At 64.0% G+C, this 21304-nt stretch overlaps 3 protein-coding genes across 3 annotated transcripts; all 3 read left to right on the plus strand.

Annotated features, from left to right (window-relative positions):
• Positions 1-411: 411 nt before the first annotated feature.
• LDBPK_180830 (periodic tryptophan protein 2-like protein) lies at positions 412-3240 on the plus strand (the record flags this gene model as incomplete). The annotated part of the gene is made up of 1 exon (XM_003860048.1): positions 412-3240. One exon carries the CDS (start codon positions 412-414, stop codon positions 3238-3240), a length of 2829 nt encoding a protein of 942 aa, XP_003860096.1.
• Positions 3241-4499: 1259 nt separating this feature from the next.
• On the plus strand, positions 4500-10640 carry LDBPK_180840 (hypothetical protein, conserved; the record flags this gene model as incomplete). Its single annotated transcript, XM_003860049.1, has 1 exon — positions 4500-10640. The coding sequence occupies one exon, from the start codon at positions 4500-4502 to the stop codon at positions 10638-10640; it is 6141 nt and encodes a 2046-aa protein (XP_003860097.1).
• A 1697-nt stretch (positions 10641-12337) lies between these two features.
• LDBPK_180850 (hypothetical protein, conserved) lies at positions 12338-20833 on the plus strand (the record flags this gene model as incomplete). Its single annotated transcript, XM_003860050.1, has 1 exon — positions 12338-20833. The coding sequence occupies one exon, from the start codon at positions 12338-12340 to the stop codon at positions 20831-20833; it is 8496 nt and encodes a 2831-aa protein (XP_003860098.1).
• Positions 20834-21304: the final 471 nt, after the last annotated feature.

The following is a 21304-nucleotide window of genomic DNA, read 5'->3' on the forward strand; positions in this document are numbered from 1 at the left end:
CGTGACCGTATCTGCGTGTGCATAAGCTAAAGACGCCTTGCAAGGAAACGAAATTGCGTTTGGCATGAGAAACAAAGAGGGCGCGTGCCACACCGCCGACCCATGCGTCAGACCGTGTGTGTGTGTGTGTGTGTGTGTGTGTGTGTGTGTGTGTGTAGCGCCCTTCAGCTGCTCATCAGGCACAGGCACAGGCATACCCAGAGGCGTGCATGCTGATTGGGCATCAGCGACGCACACAGCCCGATGGAATTCCCAACCCACTGCCACAAGCGCTTCCATGGCTTCTCCGTCCACCTCCTTTCGTCTCTCGCGCTTCGACCCTCGCGCAGGTACTTCCTGCGCGTGCGCCACGCACACACAGAGAGAGCGCTCACACTTCCTTGTCACGACAGCACCAGAAGCACACGCGTCATGCAGACCGTCTTTCAACTCGCTGCCGTGCATGGCATGCTATACACGGGCGGCAACGTTGTCTTTTCGCCCGACGGCACGCAGCTCTACTCCCCCGTGCACAACTACCTGTCGTCGATCCAGCTCCAGCAGGCAGGCCACCTCTCGTTCATGTGTAGCAACAGCTCCATCAGCTGCTTCGACCTCTCCCCCGATGGCGACCTTGCTTTTGTGGCCGGGCAGCGCGGTCTCGGCTTCTTCTACTCCATCTCCGCCCGCGTCGTCCTCGACACGCTCTCCTTCCCCCCGAACTGCGCCACCCCGTGCGTGCGATTCAGCCCGTGTGGCAAGTACGTCGCAGTGGCGTTGGAGTCCACGCTGCAGGTGTACACGGCGCCGGCCAAGCGTGTCGTGAGTTTCCACGGTTGTCACCGCATCGAGCAGCTTCACGCCGTCCTTGCACGGCCCATTACGAACCTCGACTGGACGGCAGATAGCGAGCACATCCTGGTGTGTGGCCAGGATGCACGAATGAAGATCGTGCCGCGGCAAGGCAAGCTGCAGCAGAAAGGTATGGCACTCCAGCAGAACTCGCTCGTCGGCCACCGCAGCGCCGTTCTTGGGGCCTGGTTCACGAAGGAGGGCAGCAGCGAGGTGGTGAGTGTGGCGGCCGACAACGTGGTGGTGATGTGGCACCGCGCGGCCGTTACACGTAGGGAGATGCTGCAGGCGATCGCAACTGCCAAGCTGGAGGCCCGATTGGGCGAGCAGGAGGACAGCGACAACGCCGAGGGCGGTGGCGTCGAGGATGACGACTCCCCGTCTCCGAAGAGCTTCCTCGAGCGCAAGCGGCTGGAGCAGCTGCGCCTCGACGGCGTGCGTGTTTCGGCCGCCGATGACACGTACCTGCCCCCGATTCTGCGCTATGCCTTCGAGATCAAGGACAAGTTCATGCTATCGCACAAGGGCAGCGTCAGCGTCACGGCGTTCCACAAGCCGCGTGGGCTTCTGGCGATCGGGTACAGTAGCGGCACCTTCGCCATTCACGCGTTGCCGGAGACGAAGGGCGGAGAGTTAGCCCTAGTACATCTCCTCTCGATATCTGCTCAGGCGTTGACGGCGGCGGCCTTCGCGCCACGTGGAGACTGGGTCGCATTCGGCAGTGCCCACCTCAAGCAGCTGCTCGTGTGGGACTGGAAAGCCGAGGCCTACGTGCTCAAGGAGCAGGCACACTACTACGACATCGCCTGCGCTGCCATCACGGCGGATAGCACCAATATCATCTCCGGCGGCGAGGAGGGCAAAGTGAAGGTGTGGAAGGTAGCATCCGGGCAGTGCTTCGCAACCTTCACCGAGCACACAGGGCCCATCAGCGGCATCAGCACGAGTGCGAGCACGAACGCCTTCTTCACCAGCAGCCTGGACGGCACGGCGCGCGGCTACGACCTCATGCGCTACCGCCAGTTTCGCGTCTTCAGCCCTCCAGAGCAGACGCAGCTTTCGTGCATCGCCGTCGACCCGTCCGGTGAAGTACTGGCCGTCGGCAGCAGCCAAGTCAACAAGATCTTTCTGTTCGCTGTGCAAACGGGGCGCATTATTGACGTCTTGCAAGGGCACGAGGCGCCCATCGCGTGCGTGGCGTTCCACCCGTCCGGCACGACCCTCACCTCCGGCAGCATGGACCACAACCTCATCTTTTGGGACCTCTTCAACCAGAACGACAGCGGCGAGCGGCTCAAGGGTGACGGCGAGGTGCTGGGCATCGGCACCGAGGTGCTGTGCGTCACGTACAGCAGCAGCGGGCGACGGCTCGCCGTGCTGACGGCGAAGCAGGAGATTTCCGTGTACGAGACGACCATCGCCAACGACCCGCAGCTGATCAAGACGTTTCTCACGACCTTTGACGCGGCTGGCGGCTGGCGCAAGGAGGTGGGGCCGAACAGTGCCAACTACAACACTCACTTCACACGCATCAGCTTCTCCCCTGAGGGCGAGAAGCTGATCGCGGGCGGCGACTCCAAGTGGCTGGTGCTCTACCACGCGACACAGGGCTACGTGCTCAAGAAGTGGCCCATCACGCACAACCTCGACGTGCAGGGTGCGGAGGAGCAGTATCAATGGCGCAACGCCAGCGAGGCAGGCTTTCTCGGAGACATCGACGTGGATGAGGACGACATGCACCTGTCGCGGCGCAAGCTGCTGGAGATGCCGGGTAGCCGCCACCGCCACTTCGCGACCGGCAAGCGCAAGACGGAGCTGACGGCGCGCGCGATGGACGTGGCGTTCGCGGCTACGGGCTCCGAGTTCATTGCCGCGACAACGGACGGCCTGCTGCTCTTCTCGACGCGTGTGGCGCGTCCGCGCTTTCAGCCGCTGCAGCTGAGCTTGCGCGTAACAACCGAAGAGGTGCGCCAGCAACTCTCGAACGGCCAGCCGGTGTTGGCGCTTATCGGCGCCTTGAACCTTGGAGATGCGACGCTTGGCGTGGAGTGCCTACGCCGGATGCCGCGCAACTCGATCCCGGTAGCTGTCGCGGCCGTCCCCTCGTCCCTCTTTCCACAGCTCATGCAGTGGGTGAGCGAGGAGGTGGAGCACTGCCGTGGTCTCGAGCATGCCCTGCTATGGGCGCAGTCCCTCCTGCTCCACTCCAACGAGGCGTTCGGCGGGATAGGGGCGCAGCAGACCGCGCGGGTGTTGCCAGCGCTCAAGACGCTTCAGCGCAGCCTCTTTCATCACCGCCTGCTTACGGAGCTCTCCCGCGAAAACTACTTCTCCGTCAAGTACCTCGCCGACGCGGCGCGCATGAACTCGTCCAAGCTGGAGCCGGTTGCAGAGGATGCAACGGAGTAGCGTGCCTGAGAGGCGAAGTACGCAGCTGCCCCGCACGGCGCGGGAGAAAGAGAAGGGGAAAGGGGGCCGCAAGCCGTATGCGGAGGTCCATCCCTCCCACTCTCCGCGTGCGTGTGTCGCTGGGCGCGCACGCTGGACATAATACGCTAACAAGTAGTCGCATAATCTGTTGGAGCTCGTCCTTCACCAGCCGCATCTCGTAACCAAGGAAAAAGCACATAAGGACATACAGGACAGACACGCAGGGCGCGCGAGGTCTTGTTGAAACCGCAGCCGACTCTGGCGTCGTCAGCGGTGTAAGTCGGACGGAAGGGGTGTGGTGATGGATGGGCGAGGGGCTTTCATTGAGAGGAAAATGGGTGCTTGGAGCGTGCCAAGCGGGAGGGTGCGCCAGGCGGTTGCTCGCGTAAGGCTCTCGTGGCGGGGGCGAAAGGATCATGCGAAGGCTGGCGAAGTGGGTGAGGCGCCTTTGTGCACGTGTGTACCTCTGCAACGCACACCGCGCAGCCAAGCACGCCTTCTCGTCACCGTGTTATGTGCTCCCCTCTCCGCCGCTCGTCATTGCCTCCATCACCCCTGCCTTACCTGCCCCCCCCTTCCGCTGCCTCTCTCGCCCTCACCCACTCATCGGCTCACGTCCACCACGGCTAGTACGCATCGGCACTCCTCCACTTCACTAGGAGTGATGTGTGTGTGTGGCAGGGAAGGGGGGTGTCTGTGCCTGGGCCTGTGCAGCAGCAGCGTCTACTCCTCTCACGCCATCTCCTCATCCGTCTCTCTTTCTCTTCCCCATATTATTCTGCTCCCTTCACGATAGCTTAGCGGCGCGCTCGACACACGCAGTGGGGGGGGGCGCACACGAGCACGCAAACGGTGCGCAGCCTGCTTTCCTGTGTGTGTGTGTGTGTGCGTGTGTATTTATGGCATTCATAAGTGTGTGACGTACGTGAGCGGTAACGAATCGCTGGTCTACACCTCTTGCCCACCCAGCCGCCCCCTCCTCATCTCCCCACCCCCTACACACACACATTCGTGCCCAAAGAGTGAAGGTCGCACGCACACCCTCGAGGAGGGGTGCAGCTACTGACTTGCGTGCCCGACAGTGGCGCCTGTGTGTGCCGTGCGAACTCCTATCAGAGTTCCTCATAGCTTGTACTTGCTTGTCCTGTAGGCTCGTTTTTTTTTCTTCGTATTATCCTGTGGCGATTTGGAGAGTGTGCGGGGTACTTCTCGGAGGCCACCTCCGGCCACGCAGTTCCATGTCGCACCCCGCCTTTTCGTCTGGGCAGCCCCCGGGCATGACCGGCAGTGCGGGAGGCACCGGCTCCGCCTTGCTCCCCAACATCACAGCTGAACTTCGCGGCGAGTTCTACCCGCTCCTCTCCACCCTCGCAAGCTGTGAGAGCGACATCTCGGCCACGTACGTGATGGAGCTCTTCTTCACGCTCGTCCGTCTCGACGCAGTGCTCAAGGCAGAGGAGAGGCAGCTTTTCGTGAGCACCGCGCAGCAGCTTATCACGCGGCTGCTGCAGCAGTTGCAGAGGGTGCATCGCATGCGGCAACTCATCGACGAGAACGAGCGCTTCGTCGGCGAGCTTGTCGAGCGGTGTGCTGCGCTGGGACGTCTGTGCAGCGCCCGAGACGGCGATGGTGACTGTCACACGAACGATGGCGAAGACGCAGACGACTTGGACGTGAGTGGGCAGGCCTTGCCAGCACCTCAGGTAGAGGACGACGTCGTCGACGGGCACGGCGATGGCGAAGAGACGGTGTGTTCCGTGGCTACGACGAGGGCGGCTGGAACCGCAGCGACCCGTCTCCGCACCTCGCCACCGGCCGCGCATGCCGGAAGCACCATCGTCGGCCCGGAACTGCGACGTTTTTCGTTTGACGACAGCCTCGACGAAATCGAGAACCGGGCCTGGACGGTGCAGCAGTCACAGCAGCAGCAGCTCAGAGATCGCTCCGGCGGCAGCGTGCGATCAGCGTCGGCAGAAACAACGGAGGGGGGCGGGACGACGACGTCCCCCTCTACCTCCTTCTCGCTTCGTCAGTGGCTCCTGCAGCGTCCTCCACCGCTGCAGTGGCAGAACAGTGGTCCTCGCACAGCCAGTCGTCGACAGCACATTGGTCACACCCACAGCGGTGCGGCTACACCGCGCATGCATGGCATCATCACCAGCCCCGGGCAGGCAACCGGCAAAACCTTTGACGAGGATAGAGCGCGAGCCGAAACAACTTCGGGTAGCTTCGCAGAAGCAGCTGCACCGATCGATGTCACACCTGCGGTGTACATGGGCGTGCAGCTAGCGCTCCAGGAGCACTTCCGCAACAACGTCCGGCACACTCTCACCGGCAGCACGCTCGCGGTGCCAAGGAACCTGAACGAGCTGGTTCAGCAGCAGCAGCCGCGCGGCATCACAACGAGGCCAAGCAGTCACAGCAGTGAGCGGGTCTCGACAGACGGTGGCGTTGCAGAGGCAGACATGGACTTAGCTCCGCAGCAACAGTCGCTGGCCCTGAACCCCTCTCTCGTCTCCTCCCCAGGGGTGGCGCAGCACCCCTTCTTGTCTTCTTATGCCATCAACCCTCCTAACGCCAACACAAGCATCTTCTCCCTGGCAGGAGCGCCCTCCGCGGCGTCGACGAGCAACGCTCTGGGCACCGATGCGGGTGGCTCGCACGGCCTGAAGATGGGAAGCGGCTTCTCTGCATTGCACTCCCCGACGACGCAGGATCCGGTGGACACGGCGAGGGTGTGGGACCGCACGTTCTGGAGATTTCTGGGCGGGCTCACCGCCACTGGCGACCTCGCAGTGCTGCTTACACTGTTGAACACGGAAAATCCAGCGCAGACTCAGAGTACCGCAGCACTAACCGCTGCCACCAGCGGTGTCTCCGCCGGGTACAAGGGCTCGTTCGGGACTGGCAGGGGTGGCGCTAGCACAAAGAGCGGCATGACAAGCAACGCGGCTGCGGCGGCGGCGACCGATGCGGCAGGGGTGCCTGGTAAGAGCCTGGCGGCCAGCCCGCACACACCCAAATGCGAGGTGCAACTGCTTATGGAGGCACTCAAGCGCAGCGGCACCTACTCGCATCTGTTGCCCGCAGCGAGCACTTTTCAGGTGCTGAGCAACAGTATCGCCTCAGGCGCAGGCACTGCCGGCGGCGCCAGATTCGCAGACGAGACAGCGAGCGGCCGCGTCGCCACTAAGGGTGAACGGGAGATGCTGGACGACGAGGTCGAGCATCAGCAGCACGCCCACGGAACACCGCTGAGCCCTGAAGCACAGAACCCTGCCCCCGTCGGTAGTGTGTGGTCCACCGGCTCGCGTATGCACAACAACGGCTGCACAGTGCTTCTCAGCTTGGATGACTTGGCGAGGGAGGAAGAGGTGCGGCTGCATCGCGACTTCTGGACGCACATCCCGGCCATCCTCGCGACGCTCACGGAGGGCGTCATGTACGGCGGCAGCCACGGAGCTGCACACTCGCACAAGGGCAGCGGAAGCGCGCCCTCTGAGGCAGGCACCGGTCGTGGTGAGGTGGCTAGCCTGCGTGACCATCACGGCAGTAGTGACTGCTGGAACTCCGCCCCTCGTCACGGCGCCACCGACGAGAGCGGGAGGGCTGATGAGGCGCTGCAGGACCTGGCGGCGAGTGTTGGCGTTGTAGCCTCGGCAGCTGGGGACGGAGAGGACGAGAACGTACTCGCTGCGCTTCATCTACCGAGCGTGGAAGCGCTGCAGCTGCTGCCCACCTTCTGCCCTTTCCTGCACAACTACACTGGCGCAGTGGCGTGGCTGATCCGCTCGGCACCCGAGTATGCGCGCTCCACACAGGCCCAGCACGCTCGTGCGCTCGCCGTCGTGTCAGCCGCGGCAGCTCAACAGCAGCAGCAGCGACAGGCTGCCCTCTCACCCAACGCCAACGACGCGACCGGCATTGGCGGCGAGTGCCCAGGGGAGTGCGAGCACAGCGCCACCGCCTCTACCAGCTCGGCAAGCGCGCCGCTGAGCAACGCGCGTGCTGGGCTAACGCGCACGGCGGCGCAGCGCTTCTCTGTGGCGCACATGCAGGAGTTGAAGGACAGCCACACATCACTCAGTGGGAGTGACCGTCGACCAGGAGGTGCTGCTGCGGCGGCGGCGGCGACAGGGCGCACTTCGAATGCCAACAGCCCAGCACCCGCGGAGGTTGTGGAGCACGGCCTGTTGGCAGCTGGGAGTCGCACAGAGGTTCGAGCGGTGGACGTCGTCGTTCACGCCCTTGTCAACGCTATCCATGTCCAGTGCGTCATGGCCGTCGCGATGCAGCAACAGGCACGCGCCAAAGCCACGGGCTACGCGATGGCGGCGTCGGCGACGGCCGACGGAAAGACCGCTCTCTTCGAGGGTGGTCGCACGCCGACTGTCGGGAGCCCTCCGCATGGAAACGGGCCGTGCGCGCGGGGCTCCGCCGGCGGCAGCTCTGCTGCCGAGGGTGGCCTGGGCACGACAAGCGGCAACAACAACGCCAGCATGGTCACTGGCGAGGACCGTGTCCTCGATAAAAGCGCTGCCAGCGTCAGCCTGATCTACGCCGGCGTTGGCGAGCCTAGCGGGTGGAAGAACGGCACCCTTAGCGGTGGCCTACGCGACAGCGGCAGCGGCGGTGGCTACTCACTGAATGCGAGCTTCGGTCTGTCGCCGAGCACGTTGTTTCACTCGAACCTACATCCACCGCATCCCATGGCCATGCGCGCCGGCGCCGGCGGCGGCGGCGGCGGCGTTGGTGCGGCGATAGGGAGCATGAGCAACGGCTCTTACCATGACCCGCGAAACCATCACCTACCACAGGCGCATGCGCATCACCAGCACCCGCAGCAGCCTTCACAGCTGCTGCGCAACTTCTCGTTCGACACGACGTGCTCGCCAACGGATGCGGCGCTCTCGCTCTTGCGGATGGCGCGTGAGGGTAAGAGCAACGGCAACGGCAGCGGGGAAGGGGAGGGAAGGCCGGACAGCGCCGGCAGCGATGGATCTGCGGCGGCGAACCTTGGCCTCCAGCCGTCACTCGATCTCCCAACACCGTGCATCAATCTGCACTCCATTGAACTCACTACGCAGGATATTGTCGCCTGCGCCAACGACTTCTCGTGGGTGTCGCTTCCGTGCATCATGAAGGCGGAGCTGCAGCACCTGCAAGAGCAGCTGCGCGGCACCAGACGCGCGGCGCAACGCATGGAGGGGCAGGTGCGAGGTGAGCTAGCCTTACTCATCTTCCGCCTCCTGTCCATTGTCCTGGACTGGCTCATGCCTGCCGTGTACGTGGCAGACCCACGTGTGTGGTTATTCTACCGCAAGTGGTGCTGCGACCTGTACCGCGTCTTGTGCACGGATGCCGCCCTCCTTGAGGAGTTCCACAGGCTCTTGAATCAGAGCGACCTCGCGGTGAGCAGCACGGCGGCGGACGTGAGTGGTCTGCCGAGTCGACAGCGTGGGTCGGCGAGGGACATGCACAGGGTGGGTCGGGCCAAGGCGCGCTCGGTGACCAGAACGCCTACCCTCAGCCCTCCACGGGACCCACCGTCGTCGCCAGGTAGCGGGATGACGCAGCCGCAGCCACAGGCTCGGTTACACTTGCCCGGTACGTCGGCAGCAGTGAGCGCTGCCGCCGCAGACAACGGTGATTACCACGATGCCAGTGCGGGCTTCGTTGCGCTTGAAGGAGCGGCGGCGTCCACGGGTGGAGCTGCGCGACACCGTAGCGTCTCGTGTGCTTCACCTCTGATGGACAATGCCTCGGCGGCCACCGGTGCATCAATCGAGGACGCCTTCAGCTTCATCCTTCCAGGGTCCAGCCTCGCTGTTTCGGTGTCGCGCGAGACGCCGCCCGTGCGACCTGGGGTGCTGAACCTGCTTGCCCAGGAAGAGGTGGATCGAAGAGGAGAAGCCATAGCCGACATGGCGTCGTTGCGCGCTGCGCAGGCGCTGCTGAATGACGAGGGGACTGTGGTGCCGCTGCCGTGCCCGTTCCTGATCACGCGTCTTGTGGCGGCGACCTTGCGTGGCATCGATGCCGACATCGCCGAGTCTCTTCTTTGGGTCGCTGGGCAGGCGCCTGCCTCAGACTCCGCTGACGGGGCGGGTGTCGGCAGCGGCGTCGAGGATGCCGCCGGTGGCATCTTGGTGGATGCGCTAAGGAGCAGAAGCGTCAAGAGCGGCACGCCGCAAAGCCAGCGCGCGGCGGCCGTAGGCCCTCGGGGGTTGCGGGAAGACGGAGAGCGCCGCGGCACCAGTGGCGGCGGGCACGCACATGATGCGGAGGAGGATGAGGGAGAGATTGCTGTGCCGGGGCGGCACCTTAGCCACGCGGCTCACCGTACTGCCTCCGGGCATCGGTTGCCCTCCCACCACCACAGCCGCTGCGTTCGCCACCACCGGAGCATCTCCGCTGATGCCCGCGTGGGCGGCGGCGCGTCTTCAGCGGCTGCCAGCTACTACACCGTCGATAGCGAGGAGGACGACGCCGGATACGGCGATAACTGGTATGGCGTCCTCGCACGTCGTGAGAGGAGCCAGCTGGCGCCTTCTCCTCTGTTGGGCCCCGCCACGGCCAACGGTTCGGGAAGAGGAGCCGCCGCCGGCGCCGCCAGTGCCTCCTCTGTTCTTCCGCACGCCATCACTCGCAACCCCTTCAGCGACCTCGCCTCCACCGGTGGCCCACAGCGCCTGTCCCTCCCACCCCAGCCATCCGAAGGCCCCACACTGGTGCACCATCACCGCTTCCGCTACCCGTCCGTTCACGGCTACGCGGATGTGGCGGAGCTGTATCTCAGCACGCTTGATGACGCAGAGCTCGTCCTCTCACCACACGATCCTGTGTATGCCTCGCTGGTGCTGAGCACCGCGGACCTGCACCTGCACGATCTACGTGACACCGCCACGGCCGCCTCGTTGGTGAACGCGTACTTGGTAGATGTTGGCGAGGAGCACATACAGGGGCCGGTGTGGAGGGAGTTACCCGCCGTCGTGATCAGCGACGAGGGCGGCGGCGTTGCGGCCTCGCCGCTCAACGTCGCAGGAGATGGAGCCGGGAGCTCTTCGTCTGCACGACCAGCGCCAGGTAGGGGCTTTTCTGTGACGCGTGCGCAGCAAGGCAACACGCAGGGCCCAACCTCGACAACCGCAGCCCCGAGCGCCGCCGAGGTGGCTGCTGTGGCGGCAACGGCGCCGACTGAGAGGAGGCCGCCGCGGCCGCCACAGCAGCAGCGGCCGTACGTGCCGATGGTCATCCCGTCCTGGAACAACGAGCAAGAGAAGGAAGAGTTCCTCGCGACACTGCAGCTGCTGCGGCAGATGCAGGTCTTTCTCGCTGTGGAGCAGACGAAGCTGCAACACGATGTGCTGGAGAGTTGACGGGGCTATGGGAGTGTGTGGTGTGAGAGGGCAGTGCGGGGGGGGGGGGTGAGATGGGCCGGTCGCCGGAGATAGGTGACGGTGGCCTCTTTGCTTCGCTGTTGAGCCTGCATCGCTCTAAAAGTTGGGGGCAGCAGTCACGAAACTGCACCCCACTCCACCCCAACCCACCCCGCACGTGTCAGCCCGAGTCCCCATCCCGCCTGCATCCATGTCTCCTTCCTCGTACCTGCGGGGCGGAAAACGATGCTTTTCGGTTGTCTTTCTTTTTTTGGGGGGAGAGTGGGAGGTTATATATGTGTGTTTCGTGTCATATCTGTGAAAGCACGAGACGAGGACAGCTAGGTGTCCCCCCCGTTGCCTGCCCGTGACGCGGCGAATGCAGGAAGGCCCGATAGCACCACGCAGCCTTGACTCCGAAAGGGTGAAAAGAGAAGTGTATATATATATATAGACTTGGGACATTGTCGAGTGTGATGTCGCCCTCTCCCCCACCCTTCCTCTTCAAACACCAGCGAGGGCGGCGAGGGCATCACCCAGGACTGTGAGTCGAAAATTTGTAGACCGGCGTAAAACCGCGTCGCTCCCGTCACGCCGGTGCGAAGCCTTTTCTCTGGAGCTTTCATGTGACTCTCTATTCCCCCCCCCTCTTACCGTGCAGTTCCATCCGCATCTGTGCTACGCAGCGTCGCGCGGGTCTTTGCTGCTGTACGTGCTCGGCATCTATTCCATCCCCACTCTCCTGCTCTGCCGATCTTGTCCTCGGTTGATGTGGACATGCACCATAACCGCGCGCACGCACACACACCTCCCACACTCCCCCGCCCCCCTCACTCAACGTCCACCGCTCACCCCACCACCACCTTCCTCGACACAGTAGTGGCTTGTTCGATTCGCACCTCCCTTTCTCTTGAGCTCTCTACATTATCTTTTCTTTTCCTTTTGTCGTCGTACCCTCCCCCTCCACAATCCGCCTTCTGGGCGGCTGATGGCTGCTGCGCATACACGGGGTTGCTGCTCCCACTGCTAGCGTTTTCTCGTTAGAACTTCACTCTCTTGCTCACTCGCTCTGTCGGTCCACCTCTCAAACCTGCGCAGACACACGCGCCGCGTCGCCATCGCACTCAAAACATCCGTGCACGCACACACACACACATATACGCAGGCCCGCACTTATCGCCCTTGATAACTGCTGAGTGCGCCACGTGAGAGCAAGTATTGTGGGCGTGTTGGTGTTGCGGTGGCTGTCGTGGGCGGCGGTGTCTCCTGGTGGAGCGTGAGGACACGTTTAGAAAGCGAGCCACTTGTGTCTGTGAGTCTATGTGTGTGTGTGTGTGTATCAGTGTAAAAATCCTCCCTTTTCTGTTCTGCTTCTGCCTCTTTCCCCACTTACCCGCCCCTTCCCCGTTCCTCGATCGATCGAGCTTCATTTGCCGGTTTTTGTACGCTGGTGGCAGACGCTCATCATCAGCACCCCCACCGCCCTCGCCACCACCTCCGCAAGTTAGTTGTATCGTCTACATACACTCCCACACAGAGAGACACGCGCACTGTCCCCGATGCGCCGCGCCGATCTGTCCTCGGCGCCCCAGAGTACCGGAAGCGGTACGGCAGTCGTACAGAGCGACGACGCTGTTGCAGCAGTGTTTCCAGATGATCCCGCCACCGCTCCAATAACACCAGCAGCAGCAGCAGACATGCCCGTGGTATCTCCCTCGTCCTCTATTCTCTATACACTCTTGCAGGACCTCGGACTGAAGGCGACGGCGCAAGCCCTGTGTGAGGAACTCCAGAGGCAGCAGTCACGCGCCGTAACGCTATCGCCCCCCTCCGCCCCCTCCCTGCCGTCGCAGGCGAGCGAAGTCTTTGTCGCCCTGTCCCACGGCAACGGCGCGACATCCCCCAACTCCCTCGGTGCGTCGCTGTTACCACCGCACACATCAGATGTATCTCCCACACTGAAGACCCACGCCCCGGCATCCGCCTCCGTAGAACCTCTGCCAGCCAGCGTGGCAATGTCGTCCACGGCGACGGCTGCACAACGTGCGAATCGCGTGTCAGCCAGCTCGGACCCCACCGCTGACGTCAGCGTGGAACTTCAGCGCAAGATGCAGCCTTACTGTCACGTCTCCCAGTGCACACGGGCGATCGCAAGTCTTGCGGCCTGTGCAGCCGAGCCCCTTCTGGCTCTGTCGCCCGCTTTTCCTTCCTCTCCTCCCTCCGCCTCCGCGGCCACTATTGCCACACCGTTGCAGCTTGTGGACACGCTGACAACTCTATGGCGCGCTGAGCTGCGCGCCGCTCTCCCGCATCGCGCAGCCTCTGGGATGGCCGACGCAGCCGTGGCAGCCGGGGTGCAAAGCCACCGAGATGGCGCCTTCCAAGTAGCCGCTCTCATAGCACGCGCGGCATGGTGTGAACTGCGCATCACGGAGCTTGTCTTCATGCAAGAGTTGCACCTCGCCCAGACCTCCGCCGCGGCGACTATTCCGTCTGCGGCAGCGCAGCCACTGCAGGAGGCCCAACGTGAACTTGTGGAGGTTGCTGGTCAGCTCGTGACGGCGTTGCAGGAACTACGGGCCACATGCGGCGCTGCCGTAGCGCGGCAGCGTGGTGTGTCTGCTCCTCCATCTGGCCCCTCAGGCTCCTCTCCCACCCATGTGGGTGTCGTGATAGCCTCCTCTATAGTATCCCGTCTGCACAGCAAGTCCATTGGTTGGCTGCGCAACGCGGAGTGTGTCATGGCGTGGGTGCTGCGTCGCCATGGCGCCTTTGAGCCATCGGCAGATACTGCGCAAGCGTCATCGAGTGCGCAGCAGCAGCAGCAGCAGCACAAGCGAAGGTGTCTCGAGGCGCACTCGACAGTCGCATCTGCTGAGCGCTCGCCCGACCCTGCTTGCAACAGCGTCGCTTCGCCACTTCTACAACCTCTACAGGATATCATCCTGGGCCTCTCTACTGCCACCTCAGCGCCTGCGCCGTCCTACCAGCAGTGCCTCGATGCTGAGATTGCGCGGTCGGCTGCGGCGCAGGCGAAGAGCGGAGTGGCGCGACAGACAGAGCCGACGCCGGCAGCGGTTGCCCGCGAGGCGTGCGGACTCTTCTCTTCCGTCCGCATCCCAATCACCGTGCGGGTGGCGATGACGGTGCAGCGCGTGAAGCTGCTGCACACCTTAGTTGGTGCGCTTGTGTACAACGGCGGCGACTCCATCCTCTGCACGTTGGCGGTCTTTGCCGCAGATCGGATCCGCCCTTGGTGGGCTCGCCAGAGCGCGATGTTGGCGCAGTTCCTGGTGCAGTGCGCGCACCAGTCAAGTAGCATTTTGACGTCGTTCCTCGTGCAATCGCCTGCTGGTGTGCAGGCCACTCCGCCGCAGCGGCTGCGACTCCTGTCTGCCGCGTCCGAGACGGTCGTACTTTCCCTGCGAGAGCAGCTGGAGGCGTTGGCAAAAGAGGTGCTGCTCTGTGCATGCCCGGTCACGAGCATCGCAACGCCAGTGCCGCAGGACATCCGACTCGCTCTTTGTGTACGCTTGATGAACGCTCTCCAGCAGGCGCACGACACTCGCTCGGCGCGCCTGGATCGGTATGTGCTGAAAACATGCACCGCCGCAGCAGCGAACGCCGCGATGTCAGCCAACTCGCCACTCACTGTAGCGGCCGACCTCGTCTTCAGTCCTCTCTCCAGCGCCAGCAGCCCAACGTTCGGCAGCGAAGGCTCGCCCGTCACCTCCCCTGTGTGGACTGTGCGCGTGCCAAGTCCGCCCGGATCGGATCTGCACGGGGCAGCCGGGCCGCCAACGTCCTCGACGCTGGTTCACCGGAGCAGCATTGCCAGCGACACTAGCAGCACGTTCGACTCGATGGAGGCCGCTCGAACTGCGGCTCAAGTCCTCCAGTGGAAGCCCCACTTCATCCAGCTCCTCGCCACCATTGCCACTGGGCGGTGGCAGGCACAGCATGATGCACCGCCGGCGCCCTACCCCGGCTCCCGCTACCACCGTTTGCGCCTCCGCATGAGGGATGCCCTGCATCACGCGCAAGAGCTGCTGCGGCTGCAGCCGCGCCTTCAGGTTGGCGCACGCGGTGTCGTTTATCCACCCCACCCAGCCGTCGGCAGCGACCCCGACGCCGGCGTCCCGCTCTCAGTGGTAGAGCAGATGCCGCGCATGCTGCAGCTGGCCACGCTGCAAGACGCACGTGTACTGCAGCGGTGCTTGGAACGTCGACTGGCTCGAGAGACAACGTATGACGGGCACAATGCAGCGCCCACAGAGGCCAGCACAATCGGAGGGAGTAGCAGTGATGCAGCAGTGGCTTCAGCGGTGTCTTCGACGCGTCGGCGGGGTGTGTCACCTCCGTCAGTCTCACAGCCACTAACGACTGGGCTCAAGATCAACGTTAGCACAAGAGAGTACCGCAGCGCCGCTTCCGCATTGGCTGCAGCCACCTCGACGGCGCTCCGGCGCCCCCACATCGCCACAGAGGCGGAGGAGCCCCTGGCGACACATCGGGTCGCGTCCGGGAACGAAGGGCGTGCCGCCACGTCTGCCAGTGCGAGGCCACTAGAAGGGCAGAGAGTCACCAGTGCGCGCAGAGAGACGGGTGCGGGTGTGCGCGGCCCTGGCGCATCTACCTCGCCGACCCCTGGGCCAGCCGCCGTGGGGGAGGAGCACGAGTCATCACCGCGACTGTCAGGGCGGTCGGAGGTAGTGACCAGTGGTAGTGAGACCAGTAGTAGCCCCAACGAGGAGGCGGGCTCCTCTGCCTCTGACGTCGCGGCTGCCGCCGTGGCCGCCTCGCCAGAGCCGCAGTGGGAGAATGATGACGAGGAGCAGGACGAGGAGGAAGATGCAGCAGAGGATCCGCAGCTTGACCGCTGGCACTTGCACGACGAGGAGGCGCAAGACGAGCTCGAAGAGGTCGACGAGGAAGCGGCTGCCGTCCTCGACGATGACGGTGACATTGACTGGGCGCAGAGCGAAGGACACGACGAGGAAGACGAGGAGGAGGAGGACGCGGAAGAGGTCGGGTCCCAGGCGTCCTCCGCCGACATGGACTACGATCGTGCCGAGGATGACATGAAGGAGGAGGTGGAGTGCGTCGAGGCGACGCCGGATGGGCGGCTGCTGGCGCTGCTCACTGCGCGTGGCCGGCTCATGGTGCTGCGGCTGCAGACTCACGACTCGGCGAGGCACTACGAAGAGGAAGTGCTTATCGACGCAAGCCTCCCAAACATGCCATCGCGTGAGAAGCGGCTGCAGTGGTACGAGTCACTAAGCTCCTTCGTGCACTTCTCTCCGTGCCACCGCTTCGTCCTCGCCGCCGTGCAGTTCGCCGCGGTGGAGCTGAAACCGAACTCGACCTGTGCGATGGCCCGTGCGCAGAGTGAAGGCGCTGGGCAGCTCAGCATCTACTCGCTCCATCGTGAAGACGACGGCGATGAGGCCGGCAACGACAGCCGTGGTGATCTTGAGCAGGAAGACCAGAGCAGTGCGCCGACAGCAATCAGTGGCATCCGCGAGCGCCTTCGTCGCCTGGTTGGGCCCGCCACCGACCGGCTCTACGCGACCTTCCGTCCTCACGACGGGCCCTGTCTGTCGGCGCGCTGGGTGGACACGCGCTGGTGGGGAGGAGGTCGCCGCAGCCGGTGGGCCAACAGCGCCGTTGAGCCGCTCAACAGCACGAACGCGGCAGCAACGGTGCTGATGCAGTGCATTAAGACGGGCGAGGTGGCAGGGAAGAGCGTCGGCGTCCTCCCGTCTGCCAAGGGCGCGAGGTCGGAGCATAGGGCGGTACCGAAGAGTTGGCGTGCAGCAGCTGGCGTGCTGCTGAGCGAGTACCAGTGCGTCTCCGTCGGCATGGACGACCTCATTCTACGCTGGCTGCCGGCCTGCGGGGTGGTATTGCAGCGCGTTTTAACGGAGCCCGTGCAGGACATCATCGTATCACCGCTTATGGCCGCCTTCTACGTTGCAAGCGACCGCGGCGACCTCTACATGTACGACGCGTGGGATGAGCGCAACGTCACGGACGGTCACCCCTGCAGCGCCGGCGAGGATGCGGATCCGTGCAGCATGTACAGCAAGAGCCTGAGCACCGTGCAGACTCATCGCCTTGTCCTTCCCGTTACGGAGGAAGGGCACCCGCGTTTTCATCGTGTCAGTCGCACGCTGCAGCACCATCAGCCGTACGGCTACTCGTCGGTTTCGGCATCACCGCACTCACGACGCTCACAGCAGCCACAGCAGCAAGACCGGTCCCTGCATCATGACACGCTTGACGACTCTGATATCATTGACCAAGTGCACTCCAGCCGCTCCTCTGCGCACTACACAGGTCCCGTGACGCCGGTGTTCCAGCGAGTAGTGGACCCGTCGAGGGGGGCATCAGGATTGCAACAGCACGCCCCTTTTCACGCTCTCCATCCCTCCTACAGCGACAGCACCGCGGCAGCGCAGGACAGCTTCTCCGACAACGGCAACGGTGCTCAGGGAGATGAGGCCTCACCGTCGCGTCTTGCAGGAAGGTCAGCACAGGGCAGCAGTCACCGCAGAAGCGGCAGGCAGGCGAAGACAGGCACCGACAGCGTCGGATGGACAGGGCTTCCTCGGCACCTGCGCTGGCTGCTGCCGCATCATTGGGCGCCGCACACGCCGTGGGATGCGCAGCTGGGGCGCCGGCTCATACGGAGCCTGCTGCGGCAGACGCACACCGCCACTCCCACTGACACTGGTCAGCTGTTCTACGAGCGCGACGAGGAGACCGCAGGTGTCGCGGCGGCTTTGGCGGTGGCAGGTGATGAAAGCAACCAACCCTCGCTGACAGACGAGCAAGGGACCCCTGACAACACACATCGTGGTCGTCGCCGCGGGCACCTGCACGGTGCAAGCGGGGACGCGGAGGGCAGCGTGCATGGCACAGAGGAGGCAACGTACGGCAGCGGCGGCGGCCAACAAGACGCTTCCTCCGACGACGAGAGCAGCAGTCATGACAGTGAGGAACGGGAGTACGTGTACACGGCCGGTGCCGACTACGACGACGACGACGATGGCGCTCGCCGTCCGCTGCCGTCGCACGTAATTTACGGGGGTGGCAGCAGCCACATCGCAAGCGAAGCAACCGCCGCTGCAGCGGCGGCGGCGAAAGGGACACCAGTGTCTGTGCTTGAGTGCGCGGCGCACCCGACGCCCGCGCGCGGACCGCTTCAGCGCGCGTACTACCCCAGCGGCGCCTGCCTCGTGTATAAGAGCGTCGCCAAGGCTCTCTGCAACGCCGGCGACCTCACAGATCGCCAGACTCAGAACGAGATGGGACCTGGTGGGTCGACGCACCATCTGCTCTCCATGGCCTTCTCTGGCGAGCCGCAGTGGATGTCAGAGCAACGGCTGTGGGACTGTGAGGCGGAGGAAGCGGGGGCATCGCAGACGTGGCAACGCACCCCCCACCGAAGCGGCGCAGCGGCCGACTACGACTACGGCGACGCACACGATGGTTCACAGCTGCAGCAGTGCGACGGCGAGGCTGGAGCCGACTCCTTCAACAGGCTGTCCGCGCCACTCACGTTGTGGTCAACAGCGGCATTGTCTCGCGTGCTCCTGTGGAAGGACTACTTGAGCTCCTCTCGCCACCTCGCAGGACCAAAGGCGGAAACGTGGGCGAAGTGGGAGTCCGACGTCCTTGCCACCACGTATCACGCGGACTTGTTGCCGCCGTCGTACACTCGCCAAGCAGGGGGCTCGAGAGAGCCGCGCTGGTCAGCGGCAGAGTTGCTCGCTGCACGCGGCTATCTCGGCCCTCGTGATGCGTGGCGCCGCTGCGCGCCTGCATCACAGCGCGGCTTGGCCGCCACCGCCCGCAATGGCCGGTACCTCTGCATCATGGCCTCCGTCGGTCCGTACCGCAAGCTGGTGAACCCGCGCGAGCCGCTGCGCGACATCGCTGGCTTTTACGCGTGCGTTGTCTTCGACGTCTACGCTGGAGCCGTTCTGCGCGTCATTCCGGTGTGTCCGACAGAGCTCAGCGGGCTGCGCGGGCGGTGCATGTGGACGTCGGAGCGGCACGAGAGCGACCCCAAGGCACCGATTTATCGTCTGCCGTGCACTGTAACGGTGGTGCCGCTACCCGCCTCATCCGCAGCAACGGCAGCTGCAGGGAAGAGCGCGAGTCAGTCCTCGCCGGCGAGAGCGTACGTGGGTGCGAGCGGGTCACCAACGGGGCTGCCGCCAAGCAGGAGCGTGACAGCAGCCCCGTGCGACGAGGGCGTCGCTGGCGACGAGGAAGACGGCGAGCCGGCGGAAGTGGTCATGCTCACGGTTGGTGGCCTCGGCAACTGCGTCTATGTTTTCGACGCCCTCAGCGGTCGGCGTCTCGTGTGCGAGACGGAAACGGCGCGCCACTGCGGTGAATCTGCCGCTGCCGCGTATGAGGCGACCGCACGGGCGGCCAAAGTGCGGGCGAAAGGCCGGGGCGCGCAATCAGAGAGCGTGAGGTCAGACCCTATCCCTGCGATGTCTCACATACCGGCGACTTCGGCGGCCGCGCCAACTGTCCCTTCGGCGCCACCGCCGCTCTCCGCCACCGTGGCCTCTCCGATTCTCCCTGCATCGATTCGGAAGCCGGTGGACGTGCTTGCCTCGGTCGCGGCGTGGGGTCGTGGCACCGGCTTCGATGGCATCACAGACCATTCATCCTCTACCGCATCCAGCCCAGGCCCGTCACCGATACGTGGGATGGACGGCGGCATGGGCGAAGACAGCTCCGTCGACGTGCAACCAGTCCATTCCGCCCCCGAAGCACAGGTAGCAGCCACTGCTTTAGCAATGTCCGAGGCGGTCGCCCAAACCGGCGCGCCAGTGCCGTGGCTGCTACAGGGCACCACCTTCTCGCAACTCAGTGGATGGCATCTGCGCGGCATTCTCTGGTGGGTCCACGAACACCCGCAGCCCTCCACGCTCTACGGAGGCGACGACGGCGGAGCGGTGGTCGAGCAGGATGCGAGTTGGAACCTGGGCAGCGCCTCATGGGGCGAAGCGGGCACGCGTGTTAATCGCGGTGGCATGAACGGCAACGGCAGCACCCGTGCCGCGGCCGCACGCACACGAGGCGCCGCAACGAACGGAGGCTCTGCCAACAACGTCGCAGCCTCGTCGTTATCGTCGGCCTCCCATATGTCGGCAGCGAGCTCTGCATTGTCCTTCTTTTACCAAACGCTTCTTGGTGTGTCAGGCATGACGGGCAGCGGTGCAACTCCCCCACCCACAGGCCCGTCTGTCACGTCATCGCAGCCGCATTCTCGACAGCACCACGCGGCCGAGTCGTCGTCCTCGGCCCTCAGCGCGGCATATCCCTCCTACGGCTCCGTGTGGCGGCAGCGGCGTCGCCGTCTGCTCGAGCGGCTACTGCGCCACTATGACGTAGGAATGCTCTGGCAGGCGTATGTCACACTCTTTAGTGCGTCGACGACAGCGACGAGCTCACTAGCGCCGCAGTCGGCGGTCTGCGCGCTCGTGCAGTGGGCACTGTCGACAGACAAGGCGGCCACAGCCGCCGCTGCTTTGCTAGGGCCGTCTGACAGCCACACTCGGTGGATCTGGTGTCTAACCCATGATTCCCTGGCAGGCTGCAAGGGTCCCTACGCTCCATCGAAGCAGCTGCGCCTGTTCGTAAACACAGGAAAGCGCGCGACGGCACGCAGCCGCGACGTCGAGCATGTTGAGGTGGGCGGCGGAGGCGCCAGCGGGGGTGCGGGTGACCGCAGCACTGTGCCATTCGCGCATATTCTCCAGCAGCGTGAAGACTTCATGTTTGAGCTGCAGGCGCTGGATACGCAGCAGCAGCAGCAGCAGGCAATGGCGGGTGCGGCAGCAGCAGCATCGCCTGCGCGGTCAATCGCTAACGGCCACGCGAAATCGCTCCTCTCCGGCGTGCGTGCACAAGCCATGGCGGAGGGCATGCTCCCCACCACGGCTAAGGGACGCGGTGCGCAACCGCAGCAACGATCCACCGCAGCGGCTCATGAGTTGTCATCCTCTGCAGCGATCAAGCTGCCGCCCTCGCACCACCAAAACCAGCTGCACGTGGATGTTGTCAACTGCGTGGCATCATGGTTCGACGCCAACGGCGGCTTCTACGTTTGTTGGGGCTCTGAGGATGGAGGACTCTACATCATGGGCGGCCACGTAATGGATTAGCCGCACCGGCGCGGACGCGTGTGTCCTCACGGCGGACGGAGAAGGCGCGAGAGATGAAGGAGGGGGAGGGTGTGTAGTGCATCAAGGCGAAACGGCACACTTTCTGCTCTCCCTCTCTTGTTCTTCCTGCCGCGTTTCCGCGCGTCCACGCACATGGTACTTCTCCTGCCATCGTTCACCTTTTCTTATCTTCTTGCTCGCATGGATGTCCCTCACCGGGGCAATAGGGCCGGACCCACACTGTTGTGTCGCTGCCATTGCATGTCTTTGCACGCTGATCGATGCTTCCTTTTCCTTTGCTCCGTCTATGTTCATTTTGTTCTGCCCTTCGCGTGTGCACTGTGCTTTTCTGCATTGTGCCCATGGATTGTGCACGCCGCACATGCGCATGTGCATGTGTGTGTGTGTGTGTGTGTGTGCTGCCGCTTTCTTCTTATACACTCGCCAGCCACATCTGGCCCACCGGCTCTC

Source organism: Leishmania donovani, chromosome 18 (assembly GCF_000227135.1).
Source record: "Leishmania donovani BPK282A1 complete genome, chromosome 18".
Lineage (NCBI taxonomy): Eukaryota > Euglenozoa > Kinetoplastea > Trypanosomatida > Trypanosomatidae > Leishmania > Leishmania donovani.